Source organism: Carcharodon carcharias, chromosome 13 (assembly GCF_017639515.1).
Source record: "Carcharodon carcharias isolate sCarCar2 chromosome 13, sCarCar2.pri, whole genome shotgun sequence".
NCBI classification, from domain to species: Eukaryota; Metazoa; Chordata; class Chondrichthyes; order Lamniformes; family Lamnidae; genus Carcharodon; species Carcharodon carcharias.
In genome coordinates this window covers 96,071,242-96,093,898 of record NC_054479.1, presented here as the reverse complement: position 1 = coordinate 96,093,898, position 22,657 = coordinate 96,071,242, and the positions used below count along the sequence as shown (strand labels likewise).

At 43.0% G+C, this 22,657-nt stretch overlaps 1 protein-coding gene across 3 annotated transcripts in view; it reads right to left on the bottom strand.

The window, feature by feature from the left end:
• The window catches only part of rerg (RAS-like, estrogen-regulated, growth inhibitor), a 195,381-nt gene that overhangs the window by 73,667 nt on the left and 99,057 nt on the right, over positions 1–22,657 (bottom strand). Inside the window, exons 1-2 of one of the 3 annotated variants that reach the window (XM_041202027.1) lie at positions 19,492–19,619; positions 18,648–18,844 (exon numbers count right to left, since the gene is read on the bottom strand). In XM_041202027.1, the coding sequence (XP_041057961.1) occupies positions 18,648–18,708 (61 nt within the window). In that variant the 5' untranslated portion in view covers positions 18,709–18,844; positions 19,492–19,619. Of the gene's footprint in view, positions 1–18,647; positions 18,845–19,491; positions 19,620–22,657 lie in introns of those variants that run through there. The other 2 variants (XM_041202028.1, XM_041202026.1) reach the window with 2 other exon arrangements.

Here is a 22,657-nt window from a genome sequence, read left to right as displayed (position 1 = left end):
ACTTTATTTCATGCACGGGCGTGTCGGGCACACGCCTGCATGTCAAGGGTAAAATTCTGCCCCACGTCAATCTTGTGTAACTATTTGTAGCTCTATGGATTCTTGCAGGAACTGTTTAATTGCCACAAGCATCAAACACCTGTTTAGCAGTGTGAGGCTTCTGACATAGGATAATTGGGAGCATATCATGCTTTTTTACTGGAATGAGATTTGTTTAAGCATTGCTTCCATTGTAACTTCAGAGGAATAAACCTGGACAAGTGAGTGGCACTGATACCAAGTCTGACAGGCATATAGGCAACAGAGAGCCCTCCGACATAGTGATCAGTTAATTTAGGCTTGGTTTATATTTGGTCAAAGGCTTTATTATAATGCTGCAACCATCTCTGGGAAGTTGTTGAAATGAAACTAGGCTGCCAATTTGTACACAGCAAGATCCAAAAACAGCAATGTTACAATCACCAGATAATCTGTTTTAGTAACAGACAGAAGATAGCACTTCAGACAGTGCAGCATGCCCTTGGTAATACACGATGGGCAGAATTGACCCAAATTTGCATTAAATGCGGGAGCGGGTGGGTCAAATGATATTTTACCCGCCAGCCAAGATAGCAGGTTTTCACACCATATCATCCCAAACCTGCCGTATTAATTATGCACTCCCGGGAAACACACCGTTTCCATGGTGGGCAGGCTCTCATTCGCCCACCACGAAATCACCTCGCCGTTTCTTCACGCCAGACACCACATTTAAAGTACAGCCGCACTCTGTGCTTCCAGCCCAGGACCACAGCAAAGAAGACATGGCCCGAAAGCAAGAAGACTGCAGCCCTCGAGCAACTTTTGGACACCGTGGAGGCTGCTGTGATGTCCTCTACCCCAACTCTGGCCGCAGGAGGGGCAGCTACATTACCATTCCAGCTTGGTAGGCAGTGGCAGTGGTGATCAGTGTCAATGCTGCACAGAAGAGGTTGGCCATCCAAAGCAGATAGAGGATTAATGATCTCATCCATGCAGCAGCAACCCTCTCATCACTCTAAACTCACACACTCAAGCCCACACATTCACTGGCATCTCACTCACTGCCAGCTCAAAGGACATCACCACCCATCCTCACACAAATACCCTCACATCTCCATCTGGTCTCATCTCCTCTGGATACTGCCTCCTCAGCCCTCATCATCTTGAGGCCATTTGCGCAGATCAACATGTGCCTCCCACACACACCCTGGGATACCCTCTTCCCCAGTACAGCCCTCGTCCTGCAGCCTCTTCCCTTGCCTGAGGCCAATTCTCCCCCTTCACCAAGCAAGCCCTAGCCCTGCAGCCATTGAAAAACCACCCACATATGGCTGATCTGGTGGATAAAGACCTACTTGTCAGCCTCCCTACAAGTGATGTGGTGCTGTCTGTGAAGCCTGGCGCTGATGACTGGGAGTGCTGACCGAAGCAACGTAGGCAAACAAACCTTGAAGTCCCGAGCGAAGTGCAGCCTGTCAAGTGCACGCCTTATATATGCTGCTGTGAAACATGCCGGCGTGTTTTCCAGCTGACATGGGCGAATGATCCAGTGGGGGTGGAGGAGGGGGGGGTGGAAGGAGGAGAGGAGTCCGGCGGGCTGCCTTTATAATGATATGCTGATGTATTACAATGAGGTTCCCAAAGTCCGATGGCGTGAGACACAGCTCACCATCGGCAGGCAGAGCGGTTGATCACAAACTGGTTTCACGCCATCGTGAAATTGGTCTTTGGACTTCTCGCCATGTTGTCTGCTCACACTACTGAACATGCCCAACGCTGGCAGGCACAGGAAACCCTGGCCTATATGTTGGCCTAGACTCTCTGGAGTGGGGCTCGAACTCCAAAACATCCGACTCATAGCTCAAGTGCTCCATCTGAGCCAAGTCTCACAAAGGTGAACCTTGACAAGCTCTGGTTTCTCCAAAGGTTTTTACTTTGAGAGAGAGTCAAAACTAGTTTTTGTTAAAACACTCCCTAAAGTAATTCCTTAGCATGAGAAACAGAAATGAGATGGTACCATATAATATTCCACCGCAGTCACTGACTTTATAGCAATTGTTCCTGACAACAGTATGGTGCTGAACTTCATTAAAAAGAGGAAACATGATTCTTCATGGACTCTGGGGTGGCCCAATAGTTCACCAAGGGTACCTTTTTCCAGCCGTTTCTTTTTAATATTGGCAAATTGTGAGCTTGCTAATCCTCTAAAATGTTTTTAAGCCTCTTTATATCCTGTTTCGCTGATGTAAATGCCATCCCTTGTACCATTTGCACTACTAACACTTAAATCAGGGCCAGTTTTCTGAAAAATCCAGACTTGGGAGACTCACAGCTTTATCACAACAAAATGGTGGCGACTTTTCCAATTGGTACTTTTTAGGAAAATTAAATCGGGGAGTATGCAAGAATTTGAAGTTATGCTTTATGGGTTATTTTTGGTTGTTTTCCAAATTTATCTTATTCAAAGGAAATATCCATAATTGTAGAGATAAAGGAATCCAAAAAAATCTTCTCAATTAGGAAAATATGATGGGAAAAGCCAAAGGGAAATAGGGCAAAGTGAGGGGAGACCAGGTAAAGAAGGTGGGCAGTGAGAAGTGGACAGATAAGGAGCTGTAGCAAGGAGTGTGATAATTACACAGGTAGCAAAGCTCTTGATGGGGTAATGGAGAGGAAACAAGTACAAACATTATGAACCACACTAAACACAAATTTTGCTCACGTGCCTTTGAAATAGGCACATTAAGGTAAATTTTAATACAATGTGCACACTTTCACCACATATACCAACTGAAGTTCACACACCTGTCCTCTATGATTTCCATGTGGATGAAAACTTATTGGGAACAAGAACACGTGAGATTCCCCAAAGTACACTCCTGATGGGTAAACTTTGCATCAGCCGTGCAGATTCATAATAATTTCATTGACAGAGCCAAATGGCACAAGTATCCCAGAAATAGCAAGATTCTAATAAACCTCACCGCTTGGCAACAGTGTCAAGATAGAAGTGAAAAATCAATGAAGGCTTATTTAGGGATCATTTTAAGATCTGGATATTTATTGGGTAAGAAACGTAATAACTAAAAACAAGTTTTACTTATCATGCATCAGCTTGTGTTGTACTAGAGCCATATACTTAGGCTGCCTGGGAGGTGCATGTACTGGGTTTCTACTCCTGACTGGATAAAATTTCACTTCCCCTCTACTCCAGCTCCTGATTTCCACACTGCATTCCTTAGGACAGCACTTGGAACTAGCAAAGCTTCTGAACTCAAACTCCAGGAAGTCCCTGTAGCCTGTAGCCCACGCTCAAATCATAGACTTTCAAAAACACCACTTAAAATAAACAAGACACTTCTTACTGACAAAATCTAGCATGAATGTTGCACCCCCTGCACTGAATGCATAATCCAGATGGAGGGATCACCCCTGCAGTTCTGAAACACATGAAAGATCATAAACAAGTAACACTGTTTGGGGATTTGTGAAATACTGTTTGACAGGCTATTTTATTAAATTTCCAATTCGTGCCATCTCCAATTGGCAAGCTTTTTACATATTTTAAAAATCAGTTTTCTCCCTTTTCCACATACACACAGACATATAGACATACAGATACTATTGTTGCTCACAATATAGTTATTTGGAGATAAGTGACCTTGCCTCTGAAGACTTGATCTTCCCTCCTTCACTTTATGAAAACTACAGGCTTTGTTCTGCATTCTCCTTGATGACATATTCAAGAATTCAGAACTCACTGTACAGGGAACTGTATGATCCCACCAGCACTCTACCATACTGTGATTCTTTGCACAGAGCAAATAACACTGAGGTCAATGCAAGGTTATAGGTTCCTCACCTGTGTCAATATAATTCTCAAATAAACTGATCAAAGGTCAATTATTTCATTATCATCATGGCATTTTTGCATCATCTTTATTGAATAGTTATTGCAATTAGAAACTACTGAATAAATCAATTCTGTTTGTGAACGATTGCGGCTGTCACAAAAAACAGAACAGATTCAATGTTCAAAGTGACATTAGCATAGTTAGATCCAACGTAAGAAATGAAAAGGCAATGAAGAAAAAAGATAAGGGCGCTGGGAAAAGGCAAAGTTCAGAGAGATAAGGAAGGATTTGGCCAAACAAAGTGGGCAAAAGAATTAGTATATCTTCAAATATGAGATGCAGGGGCCAGAAAATGAAGATGTTCCCACAGGATACAAAATGGGGATGCAAAGAATGGAGCTTTGTGAAGAAGTAGACAAGTTAAAATCAAACTAAAATTTAAAAGTGAGGCATATGTTAAAGTTAAGGTTAATAATAATGGAGGTAATCACATAGAATATAGAAAGTCTAATATAGGGATGAAAGCAGAGATGAGAATGAGCAAAAGGTGATAGTAGCAGATGTAATGAAAGGAAATAGGGTATTTCTAAGAATGTAAAAAGGAACAGTCATAGAGAGGGTGGGCCAATAAAAAGTGAAGTAGGGAGTCAATTTGTGGAGAGTGAAGGTCTGGTGGAGGTAGAAAATAAAAGATTCTACATCAATTTTTACAAATGATAATGCACATCAGAATGTAAGGGCATTGGGGGAAGGTATCATACAATTGCTCAGATCCATCTGTAAAAAGATTTCAATTCTGAAAAAACTAGCAGAACTCAAGTTAGTTAAGTCACAACATCCTGATGGAATGTACCCTGGGTTGAGTAGACAGAGAGGAGGCAACAGAAAGCCTGGGCACAACTTTTCATTAAACTGTGGGACTGGACAGTACACCACTAAGAACACTGCTCAATGTAGTAGGGTAAACTGGCTAACTACAGATCAATTAGTTTAACATCAGTTGTGAGTAACCTCTCAGTCAATGGACTGGATTTAACATTCCACCACTAGTGGGTTTGAAGGCGGAGGGCATGTTAAATCCAGCAGGCAACTTGCCCGCCAACTACCCACTCACTCCTGACCCCACCGCAACTTTACCAGCAGCTGGGGTGGTCTCAGGCAGCCAGCCCACCAATGGGCCAATTGAGGCCCTTAAGTCAACAATTAATGTCCACCTAAGGGTCTCATCCCACTGCCACCGGGATTTAACTGGTGGCAGGAGAGGCCCACCTCAAACATCCAGCTCGACAGGTTTCTCTCTGTTTCCCGGTCATGGGCAGCCCCACCAGAGGAACCTCCACTGCCCCCTCTAAGGAGTAATCCCCACCCAGGTTCCCCTCTCACCCCGGCCTCTCAACCCTCAGCCCCCATCCCCTCACTGGGGCCTGTCAGTTTGGCCCCAGCAGGACACCACACTGATCTGCAATTCTGGACCCAGCTCAGCTCACCCCCTCAAGCCCCAAGTGCAGTACTGGCAGTGGCCACCACTCCCGGGGGCACTGCCAGTACTGGAGAGCTGCCAGCCTTAGACTGGCCGGCAGCTTTCTGAGTGGGGACTTCCTGTCCATGAAGATATGGAAATCCGCCTCACCTCTCTTAATTGGCAACCAGGTGTAAAATGACAGCGGGGCAGCCATCATTCTGCTGGGTGGGCCTCTTTAAGCCAGGGGGCAGGGACTGCAGTATGCTGTAAAATCCAGCCCTATAATGTGAGATAAAATTAGTGAACACTTGCAAGTTTTTAAAAATTCAACATATAAGGAAATGACTAGCAGCATGGAGGGAGATTGGTTGAGAGGCTGGAAACCAAATGTTTAGTGTAAATGCTGTTGCTCAGACTACAGAAGAGTTGGAAGTGATGTGACCCCCAGGGTGGTGATGTGTTTACTTTTGCTCTATATATATTAATGATTTGAACTTGGGTATAGAGAACACAATCTCCAAAATTGGCTGGCAACAGAAAGTTAGCAGATTTGGCAAACCCTGAAGAGGATTGTAAACGACTTCAGGAAGGTATAGACAGGTTAACAGAATGACCAGACAGAAGGCAGGTACAATTTAACTAGTATAAGTGTAATAGAACCATGGAAAAGTTACAGCACAGAAAGAGGCCATTCAGCCCATCATGTCTGCCCCAGCTGAAAAAGAAGAAAAACTAGCTGCCCATTTTAATCCCACCTTTCAGCACCTGGCTCATAGCCTTGCAGGTTAAAGCACTTTAGGTGCAGATCCAGGTGCCTTTTAAATGAGTTTAAAATTTCTGCCTCCACCACCAAACCAGGCAGTGAATTCCAAACACCCATCACCCTCTGGGTGAAGAAGTTTTTTCTCGTGTCCCCTCTAATCCTTCTACCAATCACCTTAAATTTATGCCCCCTGATATTTGACCCCTCAGCTAGGGGAACCAGTGAATCTCTGACTACTCTATCTAGGTCCCTCAATCTTGTACACCTCAATCAGGTCAACACTCAGCCTCCTCAATTCCAAGGAAAACAACCCCAGCCTAGCCAATCTTTCCTCATAGCTGCAATTTTCAAACCCTGGCAACATTCTTGTAAATCTCCTCTGTACTCTCTCCAGGGCAATTATGCCCTTCCTGTAATGTGGTGACCAGAACGGTACACAAAATTTCAGCTGCGGCCTAAAAACAGAAAATTCTGGAAAAACCTGATCTGACAGCATCTGTGGAGAGAAAAACAGAGTTAACGTTGAGTCCACACGACTGCTCTACTCTGAAGAACATTTTCTGTTTTTATTTCATATTTCCAGCATCCGCAATACTTTGCTTTTATTTCAGCTGTGGCCTAACCTGTGTTTTATACAATTCCATTATTACATCATTACATCCCTGTTTTTGTATTCTATATAAAAATGTAGTGCAAAAAAGATTTGTGTTATAGACTTAACCAAATGGCACTGAAGAGTGTACAAGAACAGCGTATCATCGAAGAGTTAACAAATAATTCTCAGAAAGCATTATATAAGGCCAAAATAATATTGACATGCAGAAATTGCACCACAGAGTTGAACAATAAGAAAGTAGAGGACAGTAAACCATGGACAGCTTACAGCATAGAATCACGAGGGTGATTCCAGGGATGAGACACGATGGTTAAGAGAAGAGGCTTGAGATATGGGGACTCTTTCCACTGGAGCTTCAAAGGCAAAGAAGGGATTTAAAGAACAAAAGTACCTGCATGTAAAATAATCGTTCTCATGATCACAGGATGCAGCAAAGCACTTTACAGCTGGTGAAACAACAATACATCTTGCATTTATGTAGTATCCCAAAGCACTTTCAAAGAGCATTATGAAACAAAATTTGAAATCGAGCCACACAATGAGCCATCAGGGCAGATGATCAATAGCTTAGTCAAGAGGTAAGCTTTAAGGAGCATCTTGAAGGGGAAAAGCGAGAGGTAGAGAGGCAGAAAGATTTGGTTGCGGAGGGGTGGAATTACAGTGCTTAGGGACTTAGCAGTTGAATGGTATCAAGGCAGGCGTTCAGGAAAATTGGAAGCAGCATAGGTATCTTGGGGGTTTGTAGGGCTGGAGGAGATTTTAGAGACAGCGAAATGGCAGCGAATTTGCAAAGAAATAGAGCCTACAACAACACTAAGATAAATGATCAGATAACCGGTTTTAAAGATACTGACTGAAGAGCAAGTGTCGATCAGGGCATTGAGAGAACTGCCCTGTTCTCACTCAAAGAGTGCCACGGAATCTTTGATGGCCATCTGAGAGGGGGCAAAGTTTAACAAATCATCTGAAAGGTGAAACCTTGAGCAATGCACTGACGCTTCAGCCTAAATTATTTGCTCAGGTCTCAGGGGTGGGCCTTAAATCCGTGACCTTCTTCTGACTGAGAGGCAAGTGTGCCACCATTGTGCCAAGACTGACATACAATAATAGAGGTTTTTAAAATTTATGAAGCATTTTGATAGAGTGAAGAGGGAACGACTATTTCCTCTGGTTGGGAAGCCAATGATGAAGGATGATCTATTTAAAATTATGACTGAGAGTGAGAGCAAAGCTAATGAGTGTTTTCTTTGCACAGAACGTTGTTGGGACATGGAAAATATCACCACAGAGGATGGCTCTGGCAGAAAACTGTATAAGTGTTTGAAAGAGATAAAGATGTGAGGCAATAGGGAAGAGAACAGGGCACTAGGGTCAGTTTTGAATTGCTCAAGCAAAGAGCATCACAGCCAAGTGACATAGATCTTTACAGTTCTATGATTCACAAATAAAAATATACACAGACTAGGTGAGAATAGTCAACATGGGATGGCGAGAGGAAAACCTTTATGAAAAAGTTCTTTGAACAGTTAAACTAATAGAAATAGTGACACTTCAGTTGCCTGTCATTATCACAATTACCTAAATTTAGCAGGTTTTAATTTGTAAGAGTTACAAAATGTGAATGATTTACAGAAAAATCTGTAGTACAAACTGCATAAACCACAATATTAACCTTCTCTAAGAAAACGTACAGGGGGAAACACATGATTAACATAACATACCTGTAAAAGTATTATTTGCAAGGTTACAAGATGAGTTATTCTCAGCTTGAAGTTTAGTTATGGTAACTACCCATAGATAACACAAACTGATTTAGTTTTTATAGTTACTTATAATATATTTTCCTTAATTGTAGAACTCCAATTTTATTTAGCAAACAATGAAGTGGGCACACTGGCATATCACATTCCAAAGTGCTGAACAGCTAATGAATTAATTTTGAATTGTAATCACTGTTGCAATGCAGGAAAGCTGGCAGCCAATATGCACACAGCAAAATCCAACAACAGCAATGTGATCAACGGCAAGATGGTAGGCCTTAGTGGTGTTGGTTGAAGGATAACTATTGGCCAAAACTCCCTTGCTGTTATTTGAATAATATCAATTCCATCCACCTCAAAGAGCAGATGGTGGCTCAGTTTAATATCGAATTCAAAAGACAGAACTTCCCTCCCTGCTGTACTGAAGTGTCAGCCAAGGTTACGTACTCATGTCTCAAGTGGGATCTGAAGCCATGACCCTCAGGCTCAGAAGCAAAAGCATGATCTTTAAGTCAGGGCTGACATCAATTACCACAAGCAATCAATACTAAACCTCACTAATATGAACATAGTTTAGATATAGGACTATAACACTAGGGGACCACTCTCACAGCATACTTTCTCTATATTACAAATTTATTCAACTAATCATTATATTTTGACATTTGTCAATTATAGTGAATTTTTTTATGTTCCAACATCTTCATATAATACCTAACAATGTAATTTCCAATTGTTTCTTCTGATAATCTTTCTGTTAGCATTGCATTTTCCTTATCTAACATGATTTTTCATCTTCTTTCTTGAAGCATGGGACTGGGTTTTAAGTTCAGGGTGCGCCAAAGCAGGGGTGGAGTGGGGCAGGAGGTCAGGAGCACACAAGAAACCCGGACGTCACTGCAGCACAACTGCCAGTAGCTTTTTAACCCAGAAGCGATGAGTACTCAGTACTTAGCAAAAGAATATAAGAAATAGGAGGAGTAGAGGCACACAGCCCGTTGAGCCTGCTCTACCATTCAATAAGGTCATGACTGCACTGATCTAGACCGCAACTCCACTTTCCTGCCTGTCTACATAACCCTTGATGCCCCTATAGTTCAAGAATCTGCCTAACTCAGCCTTGAATATATTCAATGGCTCAACCCTCTTGCAGCTCTCCAGGGTTAGGAATACCAAAGATGTATGACCCTGTGAGAGAAGTAATTACTTATCATCCCTGTCTTAAATGGAAGACCCTTTATTTTGAAACTGTGCCCTCAGTTCTAGATTCCCTCATGAAGGGAAACATCTTCTCAGCATCTATCCTGTTAAAGCCCCTCCAAATCATATATGTTTCACCTCTCTTTCTTTGAAACTCCAATGAGTAAACGCCCAACCTGCTCAACTTATCGCCTTAAGACAACATCTTCATCCCAGGAAACAATCCAAAGAATCTTCTCTGAACTACCTTCAATGCAAGTATATCCCACATTCCCCAAAATGGCTTCAGCCCTCTCAAATACTAATTTCTTCTCACCTTGTTTTCACTGGCATGTTCTTGGAAGCATCAGAATTAAACTTCAAAGCCCATGTTAGCATTATGTTAATTGCTCAATTATAGCAATGAAATAGACAATTCTCCTCTCCCGAGGGTAGTTCTTACATGCAGCCTAATGCACTGCAGTTAAAGGCAGAAGTCAGAAAGTTGGAGCTGGCTTCTCAGTGCACTCACATTCTTCTAGCACTTCACTCCCTCCCCCAACAAAACCCAAGTTCAAATTGCCCCATTGGGTCAGGTATAATTTCATTCAAGTCTTTCCGAATGTAATGAAATCTCTGTCTTATTTTATACTAAGTCTATTTAAAATAGCTCTTCTCACAATGCTCCAACATACCAGGGATGTGATTTTAAAATGGTTTGAAAATCAAGCAGGCCAGTAAGCAAAGTGATCATATCCCCTGTTCAATGTGGCTAGTGAGAGGCCTAGGCCATTTTGATGGTTGGGCCTCAATGGTCTGGAAGTAACAATTGGCCAGTGCAAGCCATGCTGGAAATGGATGGGAATCATAGTGGTCCATTCATGGAGCTGAGTTGGCAGCAAGGCATTAAAAAGGAGAGGCAAGCCTGGGGGAAGGAGGGGAGGCATCAAACATGAAATTTAGCATGTGGGAGGAGTTTTGACAAAACATAAAAGAGTAATTATGACCATCTTTCTTCCTAATTCTTCTTACCAGGCCATTATTTACAGCACAGTCTCCAGTGATGCAATTAAGGGAACCTTGCTTTCTGCTCAGGACAATGGGAGGTTCGTCTGCTGCTGGATAAAATGGCATCACTCTCCCATCTACACACAGGACCCCAAATTGCTTTGTCTAAACTTCCTCTTGAGTTCACTGCCTGAAGGCAGGTTCTTGGTGGTGATTATTTGCTGAACCATGGGTCGTGTGAGGGAACAGGAATAAGGATCAAACCCTGTGCTGTTGGTGTTAATCTACCAGCTCCCCTGCTTAATCCTAAATCTGCTCAAAAAAATGACAGCAGGCAGGCTTCCAGTGTGCAGATAGAAGGAAGCCATTTTAATTTTGGTCTCGTTACCACCCCATTTTCAGTGTAAAATGAAGTGGCAAAGAGGCCAAAATCTTCGCCATGTTGTCTTAGAGCAGTAAGGTGTGAGGTCATGCCTGCAAATCCCCATATGTGAATATCCTCCTCTCAATTATTCAAGGCAATTGCAAAAATGCTTCCATGCAGCAATAGATAAAGAGTTTGGGGAATAGATGGCCAGCTTCTCATTATTTGCCTCTGAGGGCCACAGATATATGTGTGGATGTGGATGACTCTATCATACAGGTATTAATTTGCATCACGGAGAGACCTAAAGAGTGGGCAGGGATTTCTAGACAGCAAGTACATTTGGCATGCAGTTTTTCACATCGGGGATCATATCAGCAAATTAGATGCTTGCTTTCCACTGAAAATTAATACATGGAAAATCATGGGGAGCAACTGTAATTCTCCCATTAATGTGCTGCTTGCAAGGGAGGCTCCACACCTTATCTCACACATTAAAATTTGCTTTGTGTCCCTTCTGTCATCCTGAAAGCAAAACATTGAAGTAAAATTCTGCTAATATAACTTTGCACCCATTGTCAGAAGATATTAGAATATGAAATGAACATTACGAGGGATGCCATCACAGTAAAGCTGGGAGCTTTCACAGTTTATTATTCTCCTTTTAGAAACTTACTTTGTTTCAACTAACGGTTATGTTTTAATTTAAAAGTTTCCATGCACTTCATAAAAGAGGTCACTTTTAATAGTTTACTGAGTTATACCCCAAAGACATTATATTATTGGCTTACAATAGTATCAGCATGTTCAATCCCAATGCTTTAAAATAATATCACCAAGGCAAATTTAAGGAAAAAAGTGGGAACATGATGTGAGATCACAGCCAATATTCCCAGTATAGTGAGCTCCTAATATGGGGAAGGTGGAAAATAAATGTTGTATCTGTCCCAAATATTTAAGACTAAATGTTTTGACAAAGTGGCCAATGACTATGGTCTTTTCATTTGTTCCTTCAGTGACGTGCCCATGAAATAAAAATGCACTGAAGGAAACTAAATCTTTCACAGAATCTGAACAAGTAACTAACATGTAGCTTCCCATCCAAAAGATGTTCATGCCTGACTAGCTTCCTCTCAAAATCAATGCTGCAGTTGATGCTTCATCCTGTGACACTTTTTTCCCATTAACGAAATGAAGTGCTCTTTCCTCTCATCTACTCTGTTCTTTGCGTCAATGATTTACTCCACCATCCCACACTCATTTCTTTTGCTGATAAGTTCACTGTACATTCATAAGCTTCCATCAATGTGCTCAAAACCCACTCCCCCCTCAGAATCCAATGGTTAAATCAGTGCACCTTCAATTTCTCCTTACTTTTTCATGCCGCAGTAATAATCTAATATCTTTCAATGCTTTAAAGGTGTGGTTTCTTCCTGTCTCACAAGGTTAGCCAAAAGCTTTTAATTTTGATGTCTCTATCTTTGGTCCTGCTTCATTTATTGAGATTCTTGGCCGGCCTCCAGTGACCTCAAGTGAAACCCCTACGTCACCTCCATAACTAAAGCTACCTCCAAAAACCTTTATTCTTTTATGGCAAAAACTTCTTTTTCCCACTCAATGATGCTTATTTTTCTATGGACGTTAACACATGCATGTCTAGAGAGACTTGTCTGTCATCTCATTGTGCACAGAACACAAGTAAAAGCTATCTGACAAGCGATTCCTCTCGCTCACCTCTAACTTCACAATTCCTCTCTCTGTCCTAATCTTTTGTTTATTTTTATTTTGATCAATGTTACTGAGATCAGTGATCCTGAAGGTTTTACCCTTGTCCTTTTTAAGTCCCAGGTTTTCTCCATCTGACCCTCCATCCTTGCATCTGGTCCCAATCTTCGTCTAACCCCCTGTATTATTTTCCACATCAACTATTCTTCAACCTGGGGGAGACGATGGCAGAGCAGCATTATCACTGGACTAGTAATCAAGATGCCTAGGGAATTGCTCTAGGGTCCTGGGTTTGAATCCTGCCATGGCAGATGGTGGAATTTGAATTCAATAAAAATCTGGAATTAAAAGTCTAATGATGACGATTGTTGTAAAAACCCATCTGGTTCACTAATCTTCCCTTTAAGGAAGGAAATCTGTTGTCCTTACCTGGTCTGGCCTACAAGTGACTCCAGACCCAGAGCAATGTGGTTGACTCTTAAATGGCCTAGCAAGCCACCACTCAGTTGTAACAAGCTGCTACAAAGACACAGAAAAGGAATGAAACTGGATGGACCACCCGGCATCAACCTAGACACCAGAAATGACAACGGCAATCACAGCCCTGTTGACCCTACAAAGGCCTCCTTGCTAACATATGGGGGCTAGTGCCAAAATTGGGAGAACTGTCAAGCAACAGCCTGATACAGTTATTCTCACGGAATCATACCTTACAGATAATGTCCCAGACACCACCATCACCATGCCTGGGTATGTCCTGTCCCACTGGCAGGACAGACCCAGCAGAGGTGGTGGCACAATGGTATACAGTTGGAAGGGAGTTGCCCTGGGAGTCCTCAACATCAACAACGGACACCATGAAGTCTCATGGCATCAGGTCAAACATGGGCAAGGAAACCTCTTGCTGATTACCACATACTGCCCTCCCTCAGCTGATGAATCAGTGCTCCTCCGTGTTGAACATCACTTGGAGGAAGCACTGAAGGTGGCAAAGGCACAGAATGTACTCTGGGTGGGGGACTTCAATGTCCATCACAAAAAGTGACTCAGTAGCACCACTACTGGCCAAGTCCTAAATGGTATAGCTGCCAGACTGGGTCTGCAGCAGGTGAAGGAACCAAGAGGGAAAAACATCCTTGATGTCCTCATCCTCACAAACCTGCCTGCTGCAGATGCATCTATCCATTACAGTATCAGTAAGAGTGACCACCGCACAGTCCTTGTGGAGATGAAGTGATACCCTCCATCGTGTTGTGTGGCACTACCACCATGCTAAATGGGATAGATTTCGAACAAATCACGCAACTCAAGACTGGGCATCCATGAGGCGCTTTGGGCCATCAGCAGCAGCAGAATTGTACTCAAACACAATCTATAACCTCATGGCCCGGCATATCCCCCACTGTACCATTATCATCAAGCCAGGGGTTCAACCCTGGATCAATGAAGAGTGCAGGAGAGCATGCCAGGAGCAGCAACAGGCATACCTAAGAATGAGGTGACAACCTGGTGAAGCTATAAAACAGGACTACTTGCATGCCAGATGGCATAAGCAGCAAATGATAGACAAGGCTAAGCAATTCCACAACGAATGGTTCAAATCTAAGCTCTGCAGTCCTGCCACATCCAGTCGTGAATTGTGGTGGACACTTAAACAACTCACTGGAGAAGGAGGCTCCACAAATATCCACATCCTCAATGAGGGAGGAGCCCAGCACAGCAGTGCAAAAGATAAGGCTGAAGCATTCACAACAATCTTCAGCCAGAGGTGCCAAATGGATGATCCACCTCAGCCTCCTCCAGAGGTCCCCAGCATCACAGATGCCAGTCTTCAGCCAATTCAATTCACTCCATGTGATATCAAGAAATGGCTGAAGGTGCTAGTTACTGCAAAGGCTATGGGCCCTGACAATATTCCAGCAATAGTACTGAAGACTTGTGCTCCAGAACTTGCTGCGCCCCTAGCCCAGCTGTTCCAGTACAGCTACAACATTGGCATCTACCCAGCTATGTGGAAAATTGCCAAGGTATGTCCTGTACACACAAAGCAGGTCAAATCCAACCCAGCCAATTACCGCCCCATCAGTATACTCTTGATCATCAGTAAAGTAATGGAAGGGGTCATCAACAGTGCTATCAATTGACACTTGCTTAGCAATAACCTGCTCACTGATGCCCAGCTTGGGTTCCGCCAGGGCCACTCAGCTCCAGACCTCATTACAGCCTTAACTCAAACATGGACAAAAGAGCTGAACTCCTAAGGTGAGGTGAGAGTGTCTGCCCTTGACATCAAGGCAGCACTTGACTGAGTGTGGCATCATGGAGCCCAAGCAAAACTGGGGTCAATGGGACTCAGGGGGAAAACTCTCCACTGGTTGGAGTCACACCTAGGACAAAGGAAGACGGTTGTGGTTGTTGGAAGTCAGTCATCACCGCTCCAGGACGTCACTGCAAGAGCTCCTCAGGGTACTGTCCTCAGCTTAACCATCTTTAGCTGCTTCGTCAATGACCTTCCTTACATCATAAGGTCAGAAGTGGGATGTTCACTGATGATAGTACAATGTTCAGCACCATTCGCGACTTCTAAGATACTGAAGCAGTCCATGTCCAAATGCAACAAAACCTGGACAATATCCAGGCTTGGGCTGACAAGTGGCAAGTAACATTCATGCCACACAAGTGTCAGGCAATGACCATCTCCAACAAGAGAGAATCCAGCCATCACCCCTTGAAGTTCAATGGCATTAGCATCACTGAATCCCCCACTATCAACATGCTGGGGGTTACCATTGACCAGAAACTGAACTGGACTAGCCATATAAATACTGTGGCTACAAATGCAGGTCAGAGGCTAGGAATCCTGTGACGAGTAGCTCACTTCCTGACTCTCCAAAGCCTGTCCACCATCTAAAAGGCACAAGTCAGGAATGTGGTGGAATACTCCCCTCTTGCCTGGATGAGTGCAGCTCCCACAACACTCAAGAAGCTGGACACCATCCAGGACAAAGCAGACCACTCGATTGGCACTATATCCACAAACATTCATTCCCTCCACCACCGACGCACTGTAGCAGCACTGTGTACCATCTTGAAGATGCACTGCAGGAATTCACCAAGGCTCCTTAGACAGCACCTTCCAAACCCATGACCACTACCACCTAGAAGGACAAGGGCAGCAGATAGATGGGAACAGCACCACCTGAAGTTCCCCTCCAAGTAACCTTCCATCCTGACTTGGAAATATATCGCCTTCACTGTCGCTGGGTCTAAATCCTGGAACTCCCTTCCTAACAGCACTGTGGGTATACCTACACTACATGGACTGCAGCAGTTCAAGAAGACAGCTCACCACTGCCTTCTCAAGGGAAATTAGGGATAGGCAATAAATGCTGACCCAGCCAGCGAAGCCCACATCCCATGAAGGAATAAAAATAACCTGTCCAACTCCTAAAGTAAGATCAATAAAAGAAAGCAAAGAAACACTGTTAGAAAATGGGACTAACCCAGCCTTCATATCACCAGTGATAAGAGTCTAGTAACAGTAGTCTCGATAGGTTATTTTTCTTGTCTTGCTAGGCTAACCCGCCTTACAAATGCACCCCTTTGCTTTCCCTTGCTAGTAAAGGACAGAAAAAGGGCAACAGTATGGAATTGCTGCACTAGCATGTGATATTAGCAGCAGAGTCATCAGGAAACCGAAGAATAGACAAACATCAGTGGGCAGTGTAAGGTGATAAATACAGGCAAATCCCCAAGGCATTCTGGCAATTGTTGAGACTACATGATATTGCAGGAGTTGGAGGTAAAAAGGTAGCTTGTATCAGGGATTTGACAGACCTAAAGGAAAGAGAATTGGAATTTTTATGAGTGCACATCACAGGAGTCAGATACAATAGATGCCTGCGAGTGTATCCCTCAATCCATTCTTTATATCAGAGAATGGTGAAAGATATTGAGGGGAAGACAAACAACTTTAAAAACAGAATTGGGGAAAGACAACAATTCAATTAAATATATTCAGCTTGAAAAATATAGTCCAATATTGCCACTTACTCTTGCCAACTAACTTTTGGGACCTGCTCCCAGGCATTCATGTAAAACATGACAACATTGTGCTTGTCCGCCATCTGTTATTTTCAATGGAGCATTTGGCTTACTCTACTGACAGTCTGCAGGGGCCTCTGCTCCAGTGTCTCCAATTCTGCATTATGGCGTTGCCCACAAGGATCTGTGGCAGATGTTATTCTGGTTGGAGCCCAAAGCCTCTCACAATTTTTTTGGAGCTCTGTTAAAGACTGCTGAGACTAAAGTAAAAATAATCAAATTGAAATGCCCAACCTGATGAAAGGGTCACAAACGTTGATCATGCCATTTAACCTTTGCAAGCATCTTCTCACTTTTAACAATGACAGCAATGATTCCTTGAATGTGTATAAAGTTTCAAAAGATTTGATTCTGCAGGTTGTTTAAATGGCAGTTTGATTAACAATAGTTAATTTTAATTAACAAAATATTCATCTAGGATACCCCTGAAATCTAACAGTACACATCGCTGGATTCCCACTCCCATGGCTGAACAGTGGAACAAAAAATGAAAGTCAACCTTATCAGATGTACAAGCTCCATGCCACTCTCTGAATGAGCTTCACTTGCTTTTAGCCTGGGGGAGAATGCAGACCAACTGTGAGGCCAGTTGTGAAGGGGTCTATGATTTGAAGCAGCCCAGCCTCTTGGCTGATGCAGGAGAGCAGGAAATCAGGAAGAATGGAAATAATATGTTAAAAATCAAGTTAAAAAGTGCAACTCCCATCTTTCCGTATTAAGACAATTCATTAGGGAATGAGGATTGTGCAAGGAATTTGATCTCAAGTGATCTAGACTAAAATATTTAAAGCACTGACAGAAATGTAAGATTCAATAAGATCCTGAATGAGTAGCTTGATGCCAGGTAACATGTGGGAGTATACTTTCCTCCTTTCACCAAATGGAAAGCATTAATTTAAATCAAACTTGATCTCGCTGAAGGAGAGTGGAGACTACTGGAAAAGTGACAATTTGATGGAATACACTTCACTCTTCAGCATTAAGAACTAACCAGGCACCACGACATAACCCCAGATTCAATGTTAGCATTCCGTGTTAGTCTCTGTGCTATAAAATGCCCCGTGGTTTATAACTTGCACTGACTTGGATATTACTCATGTTCTCTTCCTTGTGGTTGTTAGTGAATCCTGTATGGATTTGAACCATATTCCACCAAAACTCCCCCTACACCCCATTCCCCCGACCCCCAACAATGACTATGTTCACACAATTCAGTGAAACCTCGACACCCTCGCCTGGGTTTTCGGAAACGAGCAGTAACACCGGTGCCAACTCGGGAGGGAGAGAGAGAGTACACTCGCCCACAGATGGCACTGACTGAGCTGGCTGCGTGGTGCATTCGGAGCTGGCACTTTGATCATTACAGTGTGGGGAGGCACAGTCTTGTTGATACCCTGTACAGCAAGGAAAATAACAGCAGCGCGGCTCAGACATGGAATTATTTGTGAAAGAAAATCTCCGTGAATGGGGAGGAGGTCAACAGCAGATAACATCAAAACAACTGCGCCCCCACCCCTCCCAAAGCCCCAATAATGAACAGTTGCGTTTGGCAATGAATTGGGCTAAATATTGTAAATGCAACATTTCAATTTAAATCAGTCACCCAGCCGTTTGAATGGATAGGTCGCATTTTTGCATTGTATTCAATGACAGCCCCTGGCATGTTAGTAATTTACAACATTGCTCATATCAACGGAGCTGAGACATGGTTGGGGAGGGGGGCGGAGGATTTTTTTTATAAATGCACTTGGTTACAGGTCGTCTCCCGAGATTAAGCCCTTTTTTTTCTACCTGACTTGCCAACGCCGGCTCTCCCGAAGACGGCCAGCTTCACTTCGGCACTCTTCGCCATGGTCCACAGGCAGGAGGAGACCGGCTCAATCTTCAATCAGTAAGCAGTAAAAGCAGCCGAGCAACCAAAAAAAAATAAACCTTTGTCAATCCCAAAGTCAAAGTTCACCATTTCATTCTTGCTGAAGAGCGACCCGCTGCATGTGAGGGAGAGGAGGGGGGTTTGGGGGGGATAAAGAGTGAGAAGAAAAACAGGTCGAAGTTACTTTCGTTAGTAATCCCATTAACATCTACAAAACAATATTGACAAGATGTTGAAACAATTGCTATAATCCACCAGACTGTACTTTCCCATTTCTGGAGGGCTCTGGTTGTGATCAATGTGGCACTTTAGGGAAACGATGGCAATGCATTGCAACCACCTCTCACTGCAGACATGGTGACTAACGGTATCACTGACAGCTACAGCAAGCAGTGGCTTTTCATGTTCACCTGGTTCATATCAAAATTTATAAAACCTGCTTCCGCCCAACCCCCTCCATTCACCCCAACGTCCAAATGCAAAGGGGTTGGGGGACCTTGAGAGATATTTGGGAGGGAAGGAGGTTGTCTACTCCACTCTGCATCCACCAATTGTGCATCAAAGGGGGAGAGAATGCTGCATGCCAGCAGTTTGTTCGTGAGGGGCACTCTCACTGAGGTCCACATTTACTACATCCACCCGCGCCCACTAACTAACAGCGCTCAACTCAGTTTTCTGCCGTCCACTGTCATTAACTTCCCACCTCTACCTTTAAATGATCACCCTCCCTGAAACGGCAGGAGGCAAAGAAAACAAACACACCGGCTGCTGCTGCTCCCATCTGCTAAAACTCCTTTGCCTCTGCACGTCTGCAACACACCAGGTCGGGACAAGACTGTGCGGACTGAGGCTGCAAAATATAAAATGGGTTGTCCTCTTGGGTTGCAAACGGAGGAGGTTGTGGCGCGGGGGTGGTGTTGGTGGGAGGGGGTTGCTGCCAGCGATTCCGCCAGTCAGGAGAGGAACGTCTGCCGGCTGAGGTTGGATATGCCATTGACAGAGAGCGGCGCCTCCTCCAGTAGATCGGCCACAATATGCGGACTGGAATTCATGAAGACGTGCACGGGATTGGCATTTCGCTTGTACAGATCAATGACAACGAAATTAAGTTGGGGGTGAGACGCTTGGGAGGACACCCTGAGAGATCGTTACAGCAATGAAGCAAGAAAGCCGAGGGCTGTGTGTGCCCATATTTTAAAACAAGATCAGAAACTTACTGCGTTTAGAATTCTGGATTCAATTTGTGCATGTTCAGTGCAAGTTGAAATTTTCAATCACTATTTGCTTTTTTTCTTAAATTTCTGGCAGGAGCAGCTGTTTTGTTTTGCAGCCTTGGCTCAGTGTTTGCACTCTGCATTAGAAAGCTGTGTGAGGTCCCACTTGACCACATGCTGTATAGTGGCACTTCAGTGCAGCGCTGTGGGAATGCTACATTATTGAAGCTGCCACTTTTCAGCTGAGATGGAAAACTAACATTTACCCTCTTGAGTCAATGCAAACAGTTCCATGGCCTTACTTTGAACAAGAGCAGATGAGTTCTCCTCAGTGTCTTGGCCTACGTGCTTATCTGAACTAACATTACTTTAAAAGACAGCTTATCTGGCCATTGTTATTTGTGAGAGCTTGCTATGCACAAATTAGTTGCTAGGGACCAGGCTAAATTTGTTAATGATAAAAACTAAGCCTTACTTCACAAAGTGAAATCTTTGTTCTTTCATTTAAAAAAATGCAGAATGCATGTACAGCTTCAAAATAAAATAAATTCATGGTTCATCACAATTAAAGCAGAATGTTTATTGACATTTCTGCATTGTTCTGCCTGGACTTTGTGCTGCTGCTAGGCCACTATAGGAGTACTTCCATGAATTCTGTGCACTCAGCAAGAAGCCACACTCATAGGGAGTACAGGCCAGTGTGTAGCCAATATCCTACATATATGCGAGTGGAACTCCCCACTAAAAATATTGAATTAGCCTTTATATAATAGCTACCGTTTTAGTGCTTAGCTCAGAACTTTGTAAGTCAGAAGATTGGGAGTTCAAGTCACACTCTAGACAATTGTGAGCACATAGACTGACACTTAAGTACATGGCTGAGGGAGATCAACATTGTTGGAGGTACTATCTTTCAAATGAATTGTTAAACCAAGGCCCTAAATGCACTACTGGAAGATCAAGGAAATTGTATCCCCCAATCAATACCTTCAAAAGAGAATTAATTCTTGTTTTCCTCAATGCTGTTGGTGGAACCTTGCTATACAAAAACTGACTGCTGTGCTTCCCTGAATAACAATGGTGATGGCACCTGAAAACTATTTCATTAATCATGCAGTGCTTTGGGACATCCTGAGAATTCAAGAGGCTGTGTATAAATGCAAGTTCATTTGCTCTGTCTTTCCATTTTACCATTCCTTAGTTTAGCACCTCAGGTTACCTTAGATTTCTTATTTTGCTGGAAACACATACAGTCAACAGAGTTATAGTTTATATGCTGGATACAATATATGCCTTCAAAATGAAAGACTGCTTGAAGCCTGAACACTTAAAAATAAATAAGTGCCATCATTAAAGGGACACAGCATTGTACAAGTTTTGCTAAGGCCATTTTGGCCTATCTAGCCAATCCTAGAGAAGCATAGATTGCTCATAACATTGTTAACATGTTAATTTTTTTACTGTCTGGCAAGAAATTTATTGTTTTATTTCAATAGGTATTCTGAAGTTTGTTGTCTTCTCCTGTGTAGTGGCAACAGCAGCAGGTGATAGAAACTTAAACTGTCAGTAAATTGGGAAAAAACAGGAACTATTCAATTTTTCCATTTTCTATACTATTCCCTACTGTTTCACTGATCACAGAAAAGGGGAGAGGGAAATTTTTACGTTGTATTTTTCAAAAAAAAAGTCTGCTGTTGTCAGTTAGGACCTGTTAATGCCTGATTGATGAGCTTTTAGAGAAAGATGCAGCAGCTTTCCACTGGCGGATATTAAAATTACTATGTGGCAATTAACTCACCCACTCAGCTATAGTTAATTCAATGATAGAGCAAATAAACGCTTTGGCAGAGTGTCTGTTTAGCATGGATTTTCACTGGTTCAGAATTGCTGTTAGTGAGAGGCAATTGCCCAGTTCTACCCCACCAAATACCATTGAAGAATAAACATCAGCACCAACAAATGCCACTGGAGAGCACACAGTTGCCCCATTAAATATGGATTTTTTTCCCCCAGCTTGCTTCATTTGAAGCCATTCCTGCCATTATATCTGGCTTACTGCAATCATACACCTTGGGAGCAGCATTAACAGACTCTGTCAGACCCCTGTAATTTGTATGTTATCATTAGGGAAGAAGCAATCAATATTGGTCCCAGAAGGGCAAATTGAGGTTGGGGCAATGAAATAGAAGTGGTGGGCATCAGTGCATAATATTGCTCCCATTTCCATGCTATCCTACGCAAGTTTAGCTGTCACAGCAGAGTGAAACCTACATCCAAAACTCTTGATCTGTATTATATATTATAATTCAAATCTTCGATCTCTAAGAATCTGCAAATGGCTGTATTAGTTAATCAGATTGCACAAATTCTCTGCCTTTAAAGTTGCCCCCTCTCCAGAGATGCAGCAACAACCTTCAATCTTATTTCATGAGTTTCAATGTAATTAAGACATGGGGGATCAGTGGAAGAGAGCTTCTGCAGTAATTTTACACATTCAGAACATGCAGATGTTGATTTCATCAGGTCCAAGAGTAAAGGCATAACACAGTTGTCCAGTGGGCAGCTGGGTGATCAGAAATCGAGGAAAAGGCCCAACAAATCAATGCCAGTTGCTAAGCAGCATCAAATACATGGTCTAAAGTTGTCAATAACCCACAATATTATTCAATTTATACGTTGAATCTTAGGGATATGTATTTCTAATTTTATATCAA